General features: G+C 43.4%; 1 protein-coding gene across 1 annotated transcript in view; it reads right to left on the reverse strand.

Annotated features, from left to right (window-relative positions):
- The window catches only part of NRDE2 (NRDE-2, necessary for RNA interference, domain containing), a 41,844-nt gene that overhangs the window by 10,720 nt on the left and 10,076 nt on the right, over positions 1 to 21,048 (reverse strand). Inside the window, exons 3-9 of the mRNA XM_006925525.3 lie at positions 19,214 to 19,444; positions 16,045 to 16,194; positions 10,198 to 10,651; positions 8,972 to 9,377; positions 7,433 to 7,566; positions 5,425 to 5,545; positions 1,100 to 1,275 (exon numbers count right to left, since the gene is read on the reverse strand). Of these exons, the coding sequence (XP_006925587.1) occupies positions 1,100 to 1,275; positions 5,425 to 5,545; positions 7,433 to 7,566; positions 8,972 to 9,377; positions 10,198 to 10,651; positions 16,045 to 16,194; positions 19,214 to 19,444 (1,672 nt within the window). The remainder of the gene's footprint in view (positions 1 to 1,099; positions 1,276 to 5,424; positions 5,546 to 7,432; positions 7,567 to 8,971; positions 9,378 to 10,197; positions 10,652 to 16,044; positions 16,195 to 19,213; positions 19,445 to 21,048) is intronic.

The raw sequence follows: 21,048 nt of genomic DNA on the forward strand, positions 1-21,048 counted from the left end.
CGCTCTTCCCTGAACCTCAGCTTCGGCCAGGTAAGGGCCCCTACGTGCAGACCAGCCTCACGGCGGTGCCCTCACCAAGCATTCCAGTGAGCTGAGGTTTTCCCCCACTTCCTGCCCAGAGATCACCTCCTTCTCTCTTCCCAGCTCTCTGTGCCTCATTTCTGTCTGGCTTCACCACTCCTCAAACCTTCCGGGTACTGAAGCTTCACTCATGCTGATCCCTCTGCCTAGAGCAGAAGCTCTGGCATCAAACAACTGTTCATTCGACATCTAGGACTATTAACTGAATACTCGCCGTAGGACAAGCACGGTCCAGGCACTGGTGATTCAACGGTAAAGAAAACAGACAAAACTCCCCACCCTCAAGGCACATAACTCGTAGGGAGGGTCACATGCCAAAGCTAATAAGCCTCACCACTGAGACACCTCTCAGTCTATACCTGTCACATGCCCCATGCCAAGCAACACAGTTCGTATCTCATAAAACTGGGTCAATTCCAGGTACCAAAACAGAATCTCTTCCTTTATTTTAATGTAAGACTTCCAGAGCTCTGGCCACTAGACACAGAGTAGCATGTCCCAAGTCACACGATAACAGTAAATAAGACACCTAATGTGAGCTCAGTACTTGGCACACGACAGGTTATGCGTGCCAGTCTCTTCCCCAGCAAGACAAGCTGTATGGTGACTGTCCCAGTATGGCCTCCACACCTAGTCCCTCGTGCCTCTGGAGTCAATCCTAGCTGCTACATTTCTGAGGATGTAAGAGTGGGGTGGGAAAGATGGACACAGTTAAAGAATCTAGGACAGTAATTCCACATTTTTAAACCCTGAGCCCTCAAGCTTCCATGTGAAAATGTAACAGAACCACCTGGAAGACAGTCTCCAGAAGGGTGACCGTGAGAGCCCACCCTCCTGTTTGAGGACAAGGACTACCTGGTCAACTGCCTCTCTGCTCCCACAGCGCCAGCAGCCAACCAATTCTACCCTGGTTTTCAGTAAGAGGGAAGCTTCCAGACAGGAAGGAGCAGGTTGGCATCTCCTGAGCCAGGCAGGTGCTCAGGGAGCCCAGCCACTGTCTGTGGGGGCGGGAACCTGCCTGTCTCTCGGGATCCTCGCAGTCCTCCTCCGTCTGCTTCTTGGTCTTTTCAGGGCGCCACGGCCGCCAGTGCCTCCGGTCACGGGAGCGCTCGGCAGCGAGCCAGATCTGCCACCGGGGCAGAGTCTTATCTCTTATTTCCTGGTCATCGTCTTCTGGTTCATCGTCATCATCATCTAGACAAGAACAAAACGTCCAGCTTGCTTAACCAGCAAACAGAACCATCAAGACCCGGTCAACCTGTGTGCCAGGAACTGTGGTAAGCACCTGGAATGCCAGGATGAGTGAGACCTGGGGCCGGCCTGGGACATGCCAGGCAGTCAGGGACTCTCCTGTAGTCACCTGCACGTTCCCAGGAGGAACCGCAGATTAGCAGGTAAAATCAATTGATTTACACCATCACAGCATCTAAAACAGGAACGACACGTATTCCAGAACCTTCGTGGTGATGAAACATTCTGTATCTGTGCTAACATGGCAGCCACTGGTAACTCGTTGTGACTTACTGGGCACTTAAAATGTAGCTGGTAGAGGACCTGAATATTTATTTCATTTTAATTAATTTTAATTAAAATAGCCACATGTGGCCAGTGGCTCCCATACTGAACCACATATTTCTAGAATGCTAAATGACATATAATGACAGCTTTCGTTTAGAGTTTCTTAAGCCACCAGAATTTTTAAGTCAATGGCTTTATGATTATGACCTATAGTCTTTAAAAAAAAAAAAAGGTAACTCGAGGTATCTTATACTTGATTTCACTTTGTTCCCTAATTCTGAACATGCAGACTAGAAAAGGAAAAAGTCTGAGTCTTCTGTAAAGTTCAATATTTTAAAATAAACAAACATACAGAGTATAGAAAACAATACAGCCACCTGGAAAATGGTTTGGCAGTCTCCTATAAAACTAACATGCACTTACCATAAGACCCAGCAATGATACTTTCGGTGCTGATCCCAGAAAAATGAAAACCTTTGATCAAATAAACACTAATGCCCACAGCAGCTTTGTTCATGAGAGCCCCGAACTAGAAACCTCCCAGATGTCCTTAGGAGAACGGCAGTGATGTGTCTCTGCCAGGGGACGCTACTAAGCCACAAATGCGAACTGCTGACACGTGCGACAATTTGGATGAATCCTAGGGGAATTATGCTACGTGAAGAAAAAGCCTATCTTAAAAGTGTCACAGAAAACAAGTGTTGGTAAGGATGTTGAACCCTAGTGCATTCGTGGTGGGCATGTAAAATGGTGCAGCCACTGTAGAAAACACTATAGCGGCAGTTCCTCAAAGAATGAAACCTACTCCCCCAGATGACCTGGCAATGCCACTTCTGGGTATAAACCCAAAAGAACTGAAAGGGACTCACTCAAGCAGATACTTGCACACTCATGTCAATAGCAGCCTTCTTCACAATTGCCAAAAGGTGAAGCAATCCAAGCGTCCATCGACAGATGGATGAAAAAACAAACTGTGGCATCTACATACAATGGAATATTTTTCAGTCTTGGAAGGAGACATTGACATGCCACACACTGGACGCACCCTGAAGACACCATGCTAAGTGAAATAAGCCAGTCGCAAAACAACAAACATTGCCTGATCCCATTTACGTGATGTTCTTAATGGAGGCAAATTCACAGAGACAGAAAGTAGGGTGGCTGTCCGGGGCTGGGAGGAGGGCTAGCATCTGACGGGTACAGAGTTTCAGGTGAGGAAGACGGAAGCGTCGAGATGGACAGGAGGAGTGATGGCCGCACAAAAGTGTGAATGTAGTTAATGTCAATGAGCTGCGCACACTTAAAAATGGTTAAAATGGCAAATTTTATGTATATTTTACAACAAAAATTTGTTTTTAAAAAGTCTCATGACACATGATTTCACTTATGTAGCATACTGAAATATTTAATGAGATAATAGAGATGGAGGACAGACCAGTGGTTGCCTGGGCGGGGGGGGGGACAGGGGAGAAGGGAGGGTGGACACAGCCACAAAGGTGGGGCGTGAGGGAGTCTGGGGGTGAAGAAACAGTTCTGTCTTGACTGCAGCGGTGGTTACACAAAGCTACACTAAAACTGTACAGTATTCCACAAACACATGCACAGTGAGTGCATGTAAAACGTGAAATCTTAATAAACTGCGGATTGTATCAGTGTCAATTTTCTGGCTGTGATACTGTACAACAGCCACTGGGAGGGGACTGGATGAAGGCCGCAAAACCTGTGTATTTTTTTTTCAACTTCTTATGAATCTATAAGTACTCTAAAATAAACAACCCCAGAGAATATAAATGCATGATATGTGTATTAGCATTTTAAATCCAATATTCTATCCCAATGCTCTTCTGAATTTCTCAAACAATTAAAATCATATATCTCCTTCTAAAGATCTACATTTAAAATAATCCATGTATCGTACTGAAAAACTCTTAACATTAGGGAAATTACCCTTGTGAGATACCTGATTTTATTACATTTGGAATTCAAAGGAGTACACGGTTTTAGACAGACATACATATAGTTACAGATGAACAGGAAGTGAGGGCAAGAGAATAAGCTGTAATGTCTGAAAAAGAAATACCTCAGAATCTGTGATAAATCCCTACTACTCTCTAAATGCCAACTTTGTCAGGAAGGACAAGAGAACTTAAAAGAAAAGCAAAAAAGTCATCAACTAGTGTTCTGGAACAAGAAACTTGCAACCTTTCTTCTGATCCTGGTTTTGGGGAGAGCTCCCACTAAATTCATTAGCCAGAAATACATTAAATTCATTAAATTCAACAGAAGATTCTCCATGATGGAAAGCTTGCAAGGTACATACGTACCAACACACATTCCTAACTTGATATTAAAAAAATCAAGGTTTTGACACTTGCATTATCATCCTGAGAAAACCAACTTTCCTTCTGATTATGAGTGACTACCAGACATATGGACACTTATCGGAGAAGTAATGGTCTCTGGACACTGCTATGAGAACTCGTCCTCACAGAAATGCAAAACATGGTAAACTTTAGAACATAAAGACCACGCATTCTCAGAGTCTTGCTCGCTCATTAACAAAACAAACAAACAAAAACAATCTGGAAACAAAGCCATACTGAGTGGGTCACTCGGACAAGAGTTAGTACCAGAAAGACTGGCGTTTGGGGCTCTTCGTGTGGCCTTGCAGACTCGGTGGCTAGACCGCAATCCCCACCTCTGCTCTGCCCTGCGGGCTGCTCTTCTGCACGTGTGAAACCGCTGGGCAGACTGAAGGACAGTTCCAGGTCTCTGTGGGAAAAACACTCAAAGGGACTTCGAAACAGCTGAGGCTTCAATGGCCCAAGCGAGGCACAACTGTCACCTGATGGCGCTGTCTGGAGCAAGCTTGTCCCAAATACCCGAAAGACTCGTCCCTGCCTCAGTGGTGACAGACGTGACCCCTGGCCCGGAGCTCTGCACGGTCATGCTGATCACAGCCAGTCGAGGTTCCCATTCCTCAGATGAAGAAACCCAGGCCCAGGAAGGTGATGACTTGCGCCAAGGGGCTGTCAAGCCTGGGCGAGGGGCCGTCTCCTGGGCGCCCGCCCTCTGCTATTCCCTGCCTCTTCCAACAAGGCTGAAGGAATCCCCGGGTCACTAAGAGCTGCGCTGTGCAATGCCGTAGCCATGGCTACCAGGTGCTGGAAGGTGACTGGTCTGAACTGAGACGTGCTATACAAGGAAAATACACACCTGGTTTTTCAATACCTCTTACATGTTGAAATGTGAGTGGTTTGATATGTTTTTAACGTGGCTACTAGAAAACATGAAGTTACGTATGTGGCTTGAATTGTATTTCTACTGGGCAGTGCTGTTTTAGAGTGTAAATCAGGAAAGTGCATTGGGGCCATTTAAAAAGACAGTTATGTAAACGCTAGCTAATAATTATCTGATAGTATTCCTTAAAAGGCAAGTACTTTTCAAAGGATCTGGACATTGCCAAGAAAACAAAAAGACTGTCTTACACACTAAAATGGGCGTGGGGTGGAGGGATCAGCAACAAAATTACTTCTTCAGGTGCCGCCTATAAGAAGAAAAATGACAAATACTTCCTCTGGAAAAAACCTCGAACCCCGATAGCGTTACGTACTGAAGGAACGGGGTAGACTGCTCTGAAGGCTCCAAGGAAAAGAGTCAGTCGATTCCCCCGGGATGTCTACTTCACGTATTTTGACAGTTCGATGTTTGTACAATGTTCTTAAGCTACTAAAAAATGGCTTATATATATAAACAAACAATTATGAAGATGTAAAAGCAAACTCTGAAAGAGAAAAAGCGTACACATGCCGAGCGAGGCCTTACCTGGACTGATGACCACCCAGCCGCCCCGCTCCTGCTGGTGCATCCACGCTCTCCAGCCTCGGGCACCCTTCTCCCCAGCCCGGGGCTCTCCACTGTCCCAAAAGGGCTCAAAGAATTCTACCTGTTTAGGTTTAAAATATGGAAGTGAGCCTCACTTGTACAAAACTACTGAGTCATTGGTCCAAATAAGTACCAACTGGCCTAAGAGGGGCTTGCGATTCTTGAAATCCTGCCTGTCATCAGTGGCTGAAGTAGATACGTGATACACGCCCCAAAACAGAAAATGTAATTATGTGGTATGGGGGCGGCCTCCACGATAGCCCTCCGTGACTCTCTCCGGGCCCTGTGTTCACACTCTGCAAGGTGGGCTGGGCCAGTCACTTCTGGCAAACAGAGTATTGCAAAAAGTGATGGGATGACACTCCTAAGATAAGGTTAAACGAGACTGGCCAGGGTCATCGAGAAGGGTAGGAATGGAGTGGTCTCCCAGTTCTGGCCCTGGCAGGCCAGTCTAACAGGGACAGTGGCATCGCAGCGGAGTGCGTCACACACCAGGAAGAGGACAGTGTCGCGGAGCCACAGGAGGTCAGGGGGCCGGGGTGGGGGTGGTGAACGTCCTGACGTGGGTCCTGGACTCCAAGTGCACATCAGCCACCCAGGAAGGGGACTGGGAAGATGACATCCCTCTTTACAGGTTCTGCTCTTAGAAGAGGGATGGAAGAAAGTGCACTCAAGAAAAACAGGTTTTTTTTAGTGTGATAAATGGTTATAACCAGTTTAAACCACAGAAACACAGAACAGTAATACCAGACTCGGCCTGTTTTATGTTCTACTACTGTTTACGGTAACAAGTCTCTGAGTTATAAAGATATGGAATATCATTAAATAAAAAGTTTTATTTCAAAGTTGTCATTGTGCTGTTAGTATTTAAAACCTTGAGAGCATGGATCAGGGGTGGCTCTCGATGCTTCAGCATCCTGGGCAGTGCCCCGCCCCCGCCCCCCACTCCCATGACACATCTCGTCATTTGTCAGCAAAGCAGTGGGCATGAGGGCGATTCTGATCCTCGCCCCCAACCACACACCTCACGCTCCCCAGGCTCGGCTAAGAATCACTTCCGTAGCACAGCATATCCTTAAGATAGCAAAGCATGTCTTAAAATAACTTTGCTATCTGGTATATCATACTAACAAGCAGTTATACCAACATTAACCAATATTCTTTAACCTAATTTTGTCTAGAAAAAAAAGATAAAAATGAAAAAGATAGTCTTCATAGGCAATTCATGAAAATTCTACAAGATGGAGACCTTAGCCTCTCAAGAAAGACCTTTGAAAGGTCATCATAAAGTCAGCTATCCTACCCGTCTGTCACCAGACCCTCTTCGCAGAAGAACAGTTTTCTTCAGGGGAAAAAGGCTTTCTTTTATGGATAGCTCTATATAATGTTTTTTGATTGCTTCACATTACAAACACTGGCAATGTTCACTTGTCCTCTAAATGATTAACCCCTCCCCAGTTAGGATCCACGCTGACAAAGTGCCAATGTGTAATTTCATTTCCAACTCCAGCAAAGACTTCAGGGAGCGGAAAGAGTAACTGGAGAAGTGACACAAGACCGAGGTCAGAATGCACGGCGGCAGGGGAGAGCGACACAGTGTAGAGACATGACAGTGTTTCCCTGACGGGTGGGGATGACTCGCATTTAAATAAGGGCTATAAGTAAGAAAAAGAAGGGGCATAAGTAATCCTCATATGGGGGAGGGGGGGCCAGGAGAATCTTCTTTCATTTCTCCATGTTTCACTACTTTTGTTTTGAAATTTTCCTTAGATCATCAGAAGATTCCTGAGAAACGATCCTCAGCAGAACTGAGACAGAGGAGGGTGGGCTATTTTAAAAACACTAGGACCACCGCCCACAAGCCCCACCTCCCCAGAGGGGGCGGAGCGCCCACAAGCCCCACCCCCAGGCGGCGAGGGGAGGAGCGGGGAGGGGGCCGAGCTCGCACCTGTCCCTTGGTAGGCAGGTCTTTCACGCTGTCGGGCTTGAAGAAGGTGAAGTCGACCATGGCCTGGAACAAGGCGACGGCCTTCTCAGAGTGACCGGCCTGGCGCAGGAAGTGGCTCTGCTGAAGAAAGAGCGCTGCGAGCACGGGCAGCAAAGGGCGAGAATCCCGGGTTAACACCGCTAAAGGGGAGGGACGCAGCCTCTGAAAACACGCAGCCAGACAGCCAGACCAGACCCCGGGGGCGCCTCCCTGCAATCGGTTCCCCTCACGCTTTCAGAGCTGTGCTGATGTAAAGGGACGCAGAGCGTACTGTAATCAAAGCACATTTACTGATTTTTATGTGAAACCATCACAGAACACAAATATTAACAATAAGAACTATATACATCACATCAACACAAGGCAAGTGGTTGTTCTGGATATTGGTTATCAAAGCTCATTCATTATTTCGAGAAGAGTTCTAGAAAAAGGATGCTGCAGTCTTTTTTTTTTTTTTATCAGAAAGCAAAGATTTCTGTGCTTAATTGATCACTAGATGGCATTATTCACCGGCAATTTTCATCATATGCTCAGAGTCGGCTGTAAACAAATCAAGATTCCATGTTTGAAATTTTCAGTTTGTCTTAACTGTGGTACATTCCATCCACTGAATAATATTAGGCTTTTTGAGCCCATCACAAATGATATCAAGCACAAGACTCTTTATGTCACTGTGGTGAATGAATGCTTATTTCTAGAGCAGTATGTTTCTATCTTTAGAAGTTATTAGTAATAGCAGGGTTTTGATCAAATAAACGCTTGCTGTGTACCCGACACAGAGCTAGACTCACCATGCATTACCTCAGTTAATGGGCACAATAAACCCTGTGGAGCAGTTGTTGTGCTATTGCTCCTGAGGGAGAAACTGGAGCTCAAATAGGTTAAGGAACCTATGCAAGGTCAGACCAGAACCAACGAAGGGCAAACCAGGATTCAAGTCCAGAGAGATACTCTCCAGCTCCTGTGTAACACGCTGTCCCCAGTATCTCATTTTTATTCTAAGCTCCTTTGGGACATACCAAAAATGCTGGCAGTGTAATAATATCAGTAACGCATATATCTGTGCAATGATTGCCAGTCGGTCAGGGCACCTCACAAACACGGCTGTCTGAGACCTTAGCACCGGGTGTGCTGAGCAGCACAGGCGTCTCAATGGATAACGGTATCAACAGCCAAAGCAGTTGAGAGACCTGACTCTGCTTCCCTGGTTAATAGAAAAGCGGAAACTTCTAGCTCGGTGACACTTTCCTAACCCTGCTAGCTTTCATGCCCCCTCCCGCAACCCCACCCCCACCCCGAACCACCGCTAAGAAGCTGGAGGGGGGAGAATCTGTTATGCTCAAAAGCAGTCATAGTTTTTCTCGATTAATCGATTTTATCGATTTATCAGTTTTATCAATTTAGACTTTTCTAAAATAAACCAAAATAAATCTTCACTCTCAACGAAAGCCAAAAGTACGATTCCTCCCACATAAATGGACTTGGTCAGCATCTCCTTACCAAACATGGCCTCCTCGGTGCCGGGCAACTCAGGGTGAGACAAGATGCTGCCGTCCCTCACGGCAGACAAAGTACTCAGGCATTTTCCATAGAGACTGTGAATTTTCGATACTGAAAAGGTGCTAAACTGGCTCTGGCAAAATAAAAGGTATTTCTGCCAAAGGGCTGTATTATTGGGATGTAAAAAGATCAGTTTCTGCCACTCTTTGACCAGCGTGGAGGGCTCCCAGAACTCTGCGCAGAGCTTCAGCTTGGCGAGTTTCAGATCCACACTGCTCTGGTTGCTTTCAATGGCCCGCTCCAGAATGGCCAGCTTCTTCTCCAGAATGAGCTTCAGGGACCTCTTTCGCTTTTCCTGCTCTCCTTCCTCGATGGCATACAGGCCAGGACTTTTCATGACCTCGTCCTCAACAACAGAAATACCAATTTATAAATGCAAAGGGAACTGGGGGACCCTCAGGGTTCCAACACTGCTCACAGAGTTACTTGCAAGCCTTCCAAAGGGTCTCTCACCCCTCAAAATGAACTGCTATTCAGATTTCTTGAGAACCACTCGTATAGCAGAATTTCCTTTAACGGAAACACAGTTCTTAGGGTGCCCGTGTCACCCAGTATGTTTGATCTTGATCTTGTGTTTCTTTCACCTGATCTGTCATTTTCAACTTAGATTTATGCATCAATGAGCATGCAATACCTTGAAAACCTTTTCTGAAGAGTCAACTTTACCATTAAAACAGCTGAAAGTAGGACAAAATGTAATTGTATATAAGTGGTTCAAAAAATTAAGTGGAACTAAGACAAATCCATATGTTTTAGAAAGGGAGCACACAGCTCTAACTAGGCAGCCCCTTCTCTTTCACAATTCTATGCATTCTGCATGTTGTCTGTACTTCACAAATGTCTCTCTAGGCCTGGTGAACATCTACTGTTCTTTCAAGATTTTGTTCAAATTTCACCTTCTCTTGGAAACCCTTTCTTACTCTATGGCAAGTCGCTCCCTCATTCCATCCCCAAATGACACATTAAAGCATTTATTACCCCAGACTGCATTTATTCTTCACACGTCAGTCTTCCTCGTTACACTTTGGACAAGCTCAGGGCAAGGGTCATCCTCTAAGAATCTTTATGTGCTCAGTGCCAGGGCTCCTCACAAGAGCTCAAAAAGTGCTGCAGAGTGAGCACTGCTGTGCTAAGTAAGGTAAGAAAACTGGGATGACCACACTCACCTGAAAAGCAACAAAGGCCATCCATAGCTGAATGTCTCGAGGATTCTCCCGAACCCTCCTGTTAAACTCCTCCACCTTGGCCTTGAGAAGCGCATTCTCTCGATCTGGCTGTGAGTCTGGCTGCTTCGATTCCTGCTCCGCAGGACCCTGTCCCTGTAGCCACTGCGTGGTGGACTGATCATAAATCCCCAGAGGGTTCAACCAGGTCGTAACGGGAGGCGGCGCCAGATCGTCGGAGCCTTTGACTGGGATAAACGACACTGGCTCAGATGCGAGAGGTTCGGGTCTACTGCTGACGGCAACTCCATCCACACTCATCAACCCCACATTCTTCTTCGTAAAATAGCGCTCGACGTGCCTGCGTGGATGCTTCCTTTCTGCAGAAGGCCCCTCCCAGGATACGCACTGCTTCTTAGGGTTAATGCCAAGGCAGGAGTCTCCTTTCCTCTTGTACCTTACATTTGAAAGAGAGAAAAGGTTACTGAGGGACCATATGCACTAGCGATGAATGAGACTTAAAATTCTTCTTATATGCAAGTTAACTGCATATATTCAAATTCACCTTATTTTCAAATCGTTTCTATTTAGAGAAATATAAGGACGAGCAATTAACTTTTTCTGCCCGTTTGGCTTATTCCTCTAAAACTTCAACTCTTCATTAATGTCTCGTGAATTTAAGATCATGCCTGTCTTCCAGATCTTAGTAATTTATATTTTCCTGGCACTCTGCAGGTAAAGTACTGTCACATACATTATGTCATCTGATCATCACAATTGTATGTGACAGGCAAGGCAAAAATCATCATCCCCTCTTTTACACTATTCCTAAATAAGGACACTGAGACCTTAGCGGACACTAAGTCATCTGTCTCCTAGAGGAGTCCGTTTCCCTCAATATTGTCCTGTGTCCCTACTTAAAAAGATAACATATAGGTCTAAGATGCTTTTTTTAATCCTGAAACAAAGTATGTCAAATAAAATTACATCTGGCTATTTTCTATTCTAGAGGAAAAGAGGCTGGGTTTTAAAATGCTTTTATGGAACATGTAGGCGTCCTCAGAGTTACAAACACATGACTACTGAATATCTGAACAAAAGCTAAGGAAAACTGTGCACTTTTCTGTATGTATGTTATATAAACAGCCCAATTAAAAAATAGGCAAAAGAGCTGAACAAAATTCACAAAAGATGACATGAATGGCCAATAAGCACATGAAAAAGTGTTCAACATCATTAGTCATCAAGGAAATGCAAATTAAAACCACAAAGAGATACACCACATACCCACCAAAAAGCTAAAATTAAAAAGATTGACAATACTAAATGTTGGTGAGTAATATGTGGAGTAACCAGGATTCTCATAGGCTGTTGATGGGAATATAAACTAGTACAATCGCTTTGGGAAAAGGTCTGGCTGTGTCTTAAAAAAACTAAACATAGACTTACCCTATGACCCAGCAATTCTACTCACAGGTATTTACCCAAGAAAAAGGAAACCACACATTTACACAGACTTGTACACAAAAGTCCTCAGCAATTTTATTCATAAGAGCCAAATACTGGTAAGAGTCCAGGTGTCCATCAATGGAAGAATGAATAAACAGATGGTGATATGGCCATACAATCGATACTGCCAGCAGTGAAAAGGAACAAACTGCTGATAAATGCCACAACACGGATGAAGCTCAAAAACATTTCTTCAAGTGAAAGAAGCCAGACACAAAAGAGTAAACACTGTATGATTCCATGTATATGAAGTTCTATAACAGACAAAACTAATAGATGGTGGGAAAAAATTAGAACGATAATCACCTCTGGGGAGGTGGGGTGTGGACTCACGGAAAGGGGTATGGGGAAACTTTCTGCGGGTGCGGTCATGTTCTACAGACTCATGGAGGTCTGGGTTATCCAGGTGTACGCCTTTGTCAATATCAGCAAATGAAGATGTATATATTATACTGTATGTAAATTTTAAATCGAAAGACAAAACTAAACAAATCTCGGACTGTCGTTAATGACATCCATGCTCAAGGATTTAGGGGGCAGTACATTGGCTATTTACTTTGAAACGCATCAAAAAATAAGATGGACAGATGGATGAATGGACAGATATACGATAAGGCAAATATAGCAAAATGTTAATGGCAGAATGTAGGGGGTGGGTATGTGAGTGTTCACGCAAATGCTTTCAACTTACACTGTATTATTTTTTTTAATTTTTCATGATAAAATGCTGTGGGGAGAAAAAGGCAGGAGAGAGCCACCGCCATCGTCTGTCAACTCCCAGAAAGCTCTGACTCCAGCTCCCTGTGGCCTAGCCTGTCACCTCCTTTGCTTCCCCACAGTCAACAGACACCTGAGCAGCTCTCTGCTGGCCTGGGCCTCCTTTGCTGCCAAGTGCAGTGAATCCCACTTTGTGGGGAGAGTGACTCACATGTACACAGAGTTGCCTCTCAAGCCCTTTCTCTTCATCCTCTCTCCCAACTCTTCCTATCCGCCTCAGGATGATCTCTCTCTATTCCATTTGTGAGTCAAAAACAACTTTAACAAAGCGGTGAGGAGACAAAACAGTGCTACAAGAGCTCTAAACACGCCTGTCATTCCCTAAGGAAAAAATTTTAAGTGAAAAGTTAGTTTTATTCTCCTTAATTACTATTTTATTTTTACTAAAAATGAACAATATTTTAGATAGTCATATCATCTCTTAAAAAATGTTTACTGAGTTTTCTGACTGGCCTTATTGGTCCATATTACCAAGTGTCTACTTTCAGATATGAAATGTATACGCATACACACATCCTATATTAAAATACTTGACAACTGCTTCAGGCTTTCCCCCTACTTTTAAGCATTTCTCTATACCACTAGTCTTAGAAAATATAATTGTTACTGGCTTCAAACTGGTCCATTGGAGGGGTGTGCCATAATTTATTTAGCTACTTCCTTATTGTTGAGCATTTCAGTTGTAGCCAATTTATCACTTACCACAGAATCTTAGTAACTGGACAGGACCTAGAAGATAATCTAATTCAATATTCCCTCAAATGCTGGCACTTTTCCTGTAAAATCCTTACCAAATAAACAGCCAGTCTTCACTGGAATAATTCCAGAAGTAGGAACCCCACTTTGGAGGTTCAGTAAACGACATAATACGGATGTTTAATTTAAATGAATTCAGCCATAGGCACCCAGTCACCAAAATTTTAAAAAGAAAAGGAAACAAAGAAAAAAGAAAACGACAAGGAAGAGGGTATGGAAGAAAATGTATTTAAATCGAGCACACAATTCTGCCGTGAATTCACTCAGCGGGCCTGAACCCCAGAGTGAGCTGGGCTGGGCCACATAAATGTGCCTTTCCTTCAGTGACTTCGATTCATGCCGCTCACGGTGCCAGACTGCCTGGGCCCAAATATCAACTTCAACATTTACTAACTGGGTGACCTTGATCCAAGTATTTAAAAAATAAACAAACACATGTGTCCCAGTTTCCCCATCTGTGAAATGGGGATAATAATGGCACCTATGTCAGAGAACTGATGAGATGATCAAAAAAGTTCACAAACGTGAAGTCCTTATCCATACAGAAGGCTAGAGAAGTGCGAACTATCATTATTTTATAAAACTTGGCTCCTAAACATACGCTGACTGTTTCATCTGGTGTGTAGCCACAGACACGACAATCCATTCTAAAAATGGTGAAAAAACAGACTGAGATGAACTTCACTAAGAGACAGTATATTAATCCTAAGGAATTTTCCAAAGGTAATTTTAACTCTGTCATACATCAACTTTAGTACCTAACCTCTGCTTTGCATGACACTGCAAACGACACACACATCACCCCTGCGATGCTTTTATACTGAGCCAAATCGGACCTCCCGGCCCTTCTGCTCACCGGCCCCGGTTGTGTCTTCCCAAAGACAGTCCAAAGACAGACAAGGATCATACCCTGCCGCAGGCCATTTAGTCCCCATTTAGTCCCCAGATGACGGTGCTAGCCCAGTCATCTCTTCATCCTCCTCGCAAAGCTCTCGGTCTGTCAGTGCTCCTCTTCAGAGGTGAAAATTCAGAACCTGACACAGTATTCCCACTGTGCTCTGACCAGCTCAGACGGCCATGGGATCAGTACCTTCTGAGACCTGAAGTTAACAGCTGTACAAGTATTAGTCCAGGAGAACTCACCTCACGCAAACTCTAGTAACTTACCTGGATGTTACGTCAATGCCCTAAACGCTTCATAGCAGCATCTTGCAGTTTGGATTAATGAAGTTGTCACTAATTACTCTTTCGAAGGGCTGAGCCATTCTTTAGGAGAGACCTAAGAGCCACTCATTGCTAATATTTTTTTTCCTTTTTTCATCTATTACTAAATAATAACCCTTTATAGTTGCACACCAATTTCTAATTCAAAATCAAATATTTCTGATATTTGTGTGTAAGGCACAGCAAGAGTTACAAGTCCCAATTTACGAATGAAGAAATGGAGGCCCAGACAGCGGTGAGTGACTTGCTGCGATTATATTACCAGCAAATGGCAAACTCAGAATGAGAACCAGGCCCTCTGTTTCTCAGCCTAGAAAATGTTCTAGCATACAACCCGGCTCGTCTTTACCTGTGGACAGTGAAAGAACACTTGAACTCAGAGAAACAGGGCTGCAAACCCCAGCTCCGCTGTTTCCTGGCTGCACGACCTTGAGAAGTCATTGAAGCTGCCTGCGGGTCCTGTGCCTCATTTGTAAAATGGGGGTGCTCTCCCCATCACAGCACGGCCGTGTGAACACGTCAGTGAGACCAGTGTTTGCTGGCCTCCCATCCTTTACTGGTTTCTAGCACATCTGTGGCACTACACTGTGGTGGCATGGAAAACCACACAAGATTTTAGGGAGTATTAAAATAATTTTAGAATATATGAATACATTTTAAATGATAGTCATTTACTCTCAGCCATGAGATTTTAGTAGATAATGTAGATATAAACATGCATTAAAAAATAACTGATATAAACTCATCATAAAGGAATTTGTTATTGGAATTGCTTACGTGGCAAAGTATGTCATGATGAGTAGAAACATGATTAAAATTTGGAGATGCAGCAAAGGAATGGAAAGCAAAATTTATTTTAAAAAGTAATTAGTCTATAAAAAATGATAATGATCTTCAAGGTCTCCTGTTGGCTTTACATTCCAAGATTCTCTGCCTTCGCTTTTCATTGACCGTAAGCTGTTTGGGAACAGAGATTGCGTATTATTGTTCTTTATGTTCCCAGCAGTGTCTTACAAAGTATGAAGTGCCAAATGGGTTTAATAAGTATTCAAATATTTTTTGATTGACAGATTAAAGTTTAAACTCATTAGTGAAGCAAATATCACCACCTATTTTTATGATTATCTGGTGATGAATGCTGGAAACATTTTGAAAAAGTCATTACCATTTAATGTCACTTTTTAAATGGCATACGTGGGCAGTGGATAAATAAAAGGCTTTTGCAACTTTTTTAAATGGCACATAGCATAGACCAAATGGTTTCTGCATAGTTTGTCACAACCATTTCAAGGTCTGTTTAGATTCATTTGTCCAATAAATATTTATTGAAGACCTATCACGCCAGGCACCGTGCCAACCACACTATGGATAAATAAGATTAATCCGACCTGGATCCTGATCTCAAGGTTTAAACTTTTCATTTTAGAATGTGAGATAAGACAGAGGCCTAAACAACTTAGCAGGGGATAAAAACCCCACAGAATCTCGGGAGAGGGTCGATGGACAGAGAGAGCGCTGAGTGCAGGAGAAAGAAGCTCCTTCCTGCCAGTGAGAATCAGGAAAGACATCACGATGGGGCGGTACCTTGCTATATCTCCCCGGTAGAGGGACTTATACTCCCAGTTGGCCGGATCTGGCTTCTTATCTGTCCTGAAGGTTTCTCCCGTCAGAGGCTGAATGTCCTCAAGCCAAACAAAGCGACGTCCAACATCAGCAGCGGCAGAATTTTCTTGACTGTGAGACAAAGGAAAGTGGAGAAGAAAAAGGGAGAGGCGCTTAGGACTCTTCCAGTTACACGGTCCACACTTGCGGAAACATGCAAGGTAAACATTGTGAACTCTGCACAGCATCATTTTGAAGAGGACGCCTGCTCTAAAAAAAAGTTTTAAAGTATAAAGCGAAAATTGTCAATACTAAGCGGCACTTTACCAAAAGAGAAGTCTTCTCAGAAATTACCCTGAGGGATACAGGTGTTCTTTTTAAATATTCCATTTAAATGACTGTAACTTGAGTTTCAAATAAATTCACAAACTTTCTTCTTTTTTAAAAAAACGTGGGCTACCCTTACTTCACCTTATTTGAAATGTTCAGATTATTTACTCCAACTCAAAACTCGACAATAGCAAAAGCCACGATTCTGAACGGTTCGGCCTCAGACGTGACTCACGCTTGGCCTTAGTCTCGTCTTTCTAGTCTGGGCTCCGTGCACGGTGTTTTGCCTGTATGTACCGACCTCCTACATAAAGGGCAGAGAGAGCCCACTGTAAGACAAGACCCTTATTTGTCCTTTGGAACAAATTTGTGAGTTGGCAGACCTTCAGCTCAGATACGAATGGAACCACTCCCCTAGGAATCAAGTGAGGAGGAGGGAAGGGTTTCCTGGCATCTGACATCTTTCCTCCTCTAAAGAAAATCAGTTCAGAATACACTGCTGACTCAAGGAACTGCCAGAGTGGTCAAAACAGCCACTGATTTGTTCCATCTTTGCTTTTTAGCTCTGCTCAGATAGAAACAAAGATTCTGGAGGCTTCTAAATCATTCTTGGCTGGGAATCCGAGGCAATGGTATTTCAGGGACACAAAGTAGCTATTCAATAAATATTTGTTGAATGGCATGTCTCAGGCTAAAATACATGGCGATTTTAACACGTTCCCCTTCAGAACAACTGTGGAAGGGTATCCGTCAATGAAAACCAGTAAGGAGCAGTGAAGGGAGGGGAAAAAACTGATGCATTCCAGAAAGAAATGGAGGATATAAAAAATAAAATAAAAATAAATGAAGGGCCAGCTGCAGACCACCCCTGGGGAGGAAACAGCCCTATCCTCCCCCTACTGGGCACTGAGGCCAGGAAGCAGGACGTGGCCTGGGCTATGTGCGAGGAGGGAGCTCCCTCTACCTGAAGGTAAAGAGAGGTCATCCTAGGACATGAAGGTTCATTAGAAGCTGCAGCCTCTGGGGGAATTGTCCCTCGATCCCTCTGAAGTAGAGTCTCATGGGGTGTATTACCCCCATGAACCCACTTTCCTGACATCACGGAAAGACACAGTCACTAACATCTTAGTCCTCGTCGATAAGGAAACAAACATTTCTTCCAAGTCACCTTCCCAGGAAGAAGCTACAGAAGTTAATAATAAGAAAGTAAAAGAGGACAAGAACATTCTATTTTGATCTTACTGGGGATATTCTGCAAGGTATCAACAAACTTAAAAATGCTGTCTGGATCATAAAATTATCAAGAGGCTGCAAAGATCACCTCTGATGTGGTTAAGCACAGGCTGAAAATAACCATCTTTCAAGTTCCATGTGGGTTCAGGAAATCTTTTAAAGCTCATTTTCCTCAAGTATAAAAAAGGACAAGGAGCTAAAGGTAAGTTTTCAGAAGATACAATGATTAATATATTTCCCTCTGAAGACCTACAAAGAAGCAAGAACATCAGTGAGACATTCATCCACATATCGAAACCGTATTCAGTGCATGTTGCTGAGTGTCAGGCCCCGTGCTGAGGCCAGCAGGGGTTGGAGAGGGACACGATGGCAGGCCACACGGGCGCGGCTCCTGCCTACCTAAATTCAGGCCCGTTCGGAACCTTTTTGCTTGAGTCCCTTTGTTTCTCCTTCCTAGAGCAAGTCTGGGTTGCCGGTACAGCACCTGAGACCCACGGAGGACCAAGCGAACCTGGACCCTCGGCGCCAGGGGCCGGTGGTGCTCTCCAACACCCACAGGACGACAGAGGGTCCCGGGAGACTGCGGTGTTTGCCTCTCTGACAGAAACCCTACGGGCCAGATTCCAGACCTGCTCCTACACGGAGCTCTCCCTGACATCAATGGGACTTCTAAGCAAATAACCCTGAAGAGTCGCAGAATTCTTAATAGCGCTAATTTTTTTTTAAGTATGTATTAGGCGGGTACTTAAACTTCCTCTCTTATAGACCGTATGAACAAAGAAAAAAAAAAGTTAAATGAGAACTAATTCAAGTAGTTTCACCACATACCAACTGTCCCTATGTAGGAGACTATGGGACTGAGCAGAGGGGCAAAGCCATGACAAGTACCTACTCTCTGACCGTTTCACAGAATGACCTGAACACTATGCTCAAGGCAGTCGGCAGCATGAAAGGTGGTGAGAAATGAAGCCCCCAAGGGAAGGAAATATCGTGGTCATGAGCTACTCTATACCCTCAACACGGCGGTTCTAAATAATGTGAACTAAGGAGGACAAAAACAACAAGTATTTTAAGTGCTGTATTAACCTTAACCAAAGAGTGGGGGACGGGGAGGGGGCGTTAATGGGAGTGAATGAAAGGAAGATATATCAATGAAGAGAAGACAGTTCTATTCTTTGTAAGTGGGGAGGCCAACGGTCCCTCACAGACGGAACCCTTAACTATGCAGTAAACCAGCCCATACACCCACTGTGTGGCACATGTGCCATCTTTCAAAAACCCCAAAGACTTTTTGTCTTAGTCAGATTCTGACACAATCATTATTGTGCCTAATTAACATTTCTCAAATAAAATCATGGCCCTAATTTTTTTAATGGAAGTTTTCCGATTTGGGTTTTTTTTTTTTTATGTTGACCTAATGGTAGAGCTCTATTTTTTCTGAGCTTGAGATATTTATTGACTTCATTTTGATTGAGTAGAATTAAATAATGAGTTAAATCATCATTTAAATGTCTAACTTGTAGCAGTAATCCAGGGAAAAAAATTAAAAATGTAAAATATCATAGGTATTGGAGAATAGAAAACCTACTTAAGCCTCTCTGATTCTTTTTTACTGTCTCTGCTTCTGGAAGATGCGTCCCTTTCGGCATCGGTGTCTGGCCCAGATCCGCTGCTGTCTGACTGCCCGTGTTTGCCCCTGGTTTTCTTGTGGTGCTGATGCTTCCTTTTCTTCTTCTTCTCTTTCTTCTTTTTTCTGCTTGTTTGTTTCAGCTTTTTGTTAGCATCACTTTCATCTGAAGGCTCTGATTTCAGAGGACTCCTGTTTGGGAAAATCAACATGAGAACTTTCAGAAGATAATTAGGGCAAGCAATAGGTAAATAAGTAATCAAATAAACAAATATGTATAGAGAAATTCTAAATATGCTCACACAGACTTACTATTTGCCCATATATTATACGGTATCTTCCTGGATTACAACTCACCTTCAAGACATGAGTTAGATCTAAGATAAAACCAGGTAAGGAAATTCCAATTTTAATAGCTTCTAAACCTATACTTTCATATCCATACACCTTAAAATGAAAGTAATCTATCAGTTATTTTATCGAATATAGTATTTTTAAAAGCATCATTATAAAAAGTTTATTTTCAGTCCTACATATCATACCAACATGTCCTTAATGCCAAAACAAAACAAAACAAAACAAAACCCAAACTTTAATTCTGGCCCTTGTTTTTAAAGGTAATAATGGGCTCTTACTCATTACCGAAATATCTACAAACAACTCCCTCTCATGAGTCAGCTGTACCCAATTTCCAAAAGCTTCTTACACTTTTCGAGCACATGGCACCCAGGGTTCACCATGTTAACAAGACCATCTAGTCTAGATTTGCAAGAGAGTTCATTTCTCAGTTCAATGACCCACAGCAAAGTTCCTTCAAGGCTAGGTAGCCATTTTGTTTTCCCCAAAGTTATCATGAAGTTGTAGCCTATGTTACCGTGGGGGTCCAGAATGAGCTACTCCAAGATGTGCCTCAGTAGTATGCAGATTGCTTTGAGCTAAAGGCCATTTCAGCTTCAGGCAGAAAAGAAACTTCTTTCCCTTCCCCCTGACCCTTTAACCACCCAGAATTTTAATTAGAGGCCTTGCCTGTAAGAGATTATCAGAGATAACATTTTTTTTTAATAAATTCATTTATTTAAATTAGTTTCAAGTATACAGTACATTGGTTAGACATCTATGTAATTCATAAAACGATCCCCCCATTTGCTCCCTCCCTCCCCTGACCCTCCACCTGGCCAACATTAATGCTAACTGCATTCCCTATGCTGTGCTCCCCATCCCCGAGACCATCTATCAACTACTAATTTGTACTTCTTTAACCCTTCACCCCATTCTCTCAGCCCAACTCCCCACCCCTCTGTCCATCACCAAATTGTCCACTATATTTGTGAGTCTGTTTTTGATTAGTTTGTTCTTTTTGTTCCTTATATTCCACGTATAAGTAAAGTCATATAGTGTTTATCTTTCTCTGTCTGACTTATTTCACTCAGCATAATAACCTCTAGGTCCATCCATGTCATTGCAAACAATAATTCGTAAAGATCTATGCACCCCAATATTCATGGCAGCACAATTTACAATAGCCAAGATATGAAAGCAACCTAAATGCCTATAACAGATGACTAGATAAGAAATTATGGTTCATATATACAATGGAATATTACTCAGCCATTAAAAAAAAAAATGAAATCCTAGCAGAGATAACTTCTTCTGACCTATCTGTAGGGCAGGGCAAACTTCTATTTCCTAAAGGTCTGCTCTTCTTATCACCTTGCACTGACATTTGAAGTTCCCCGAGCACCTGACCTCAGCCCTAGCTCAGGGTGTTAATATACCTCGAGCCCCCTTTCTACCTC

This window comes from Pteropus alecto, unplaced genomic scaffold (assembly GCF_000325575.1).
Source record: "Pteropus alecto unplaced genomic scaffold, ASM32557v1 scaffold8, whole genome shotgun sequence".
Classification (NCBI taxonomy): Eukaryota; Metazoa; Chordata; class Mammalia; order Chiroptera; family Pteropodidae; genus Pteropus; species Pteropus alecto.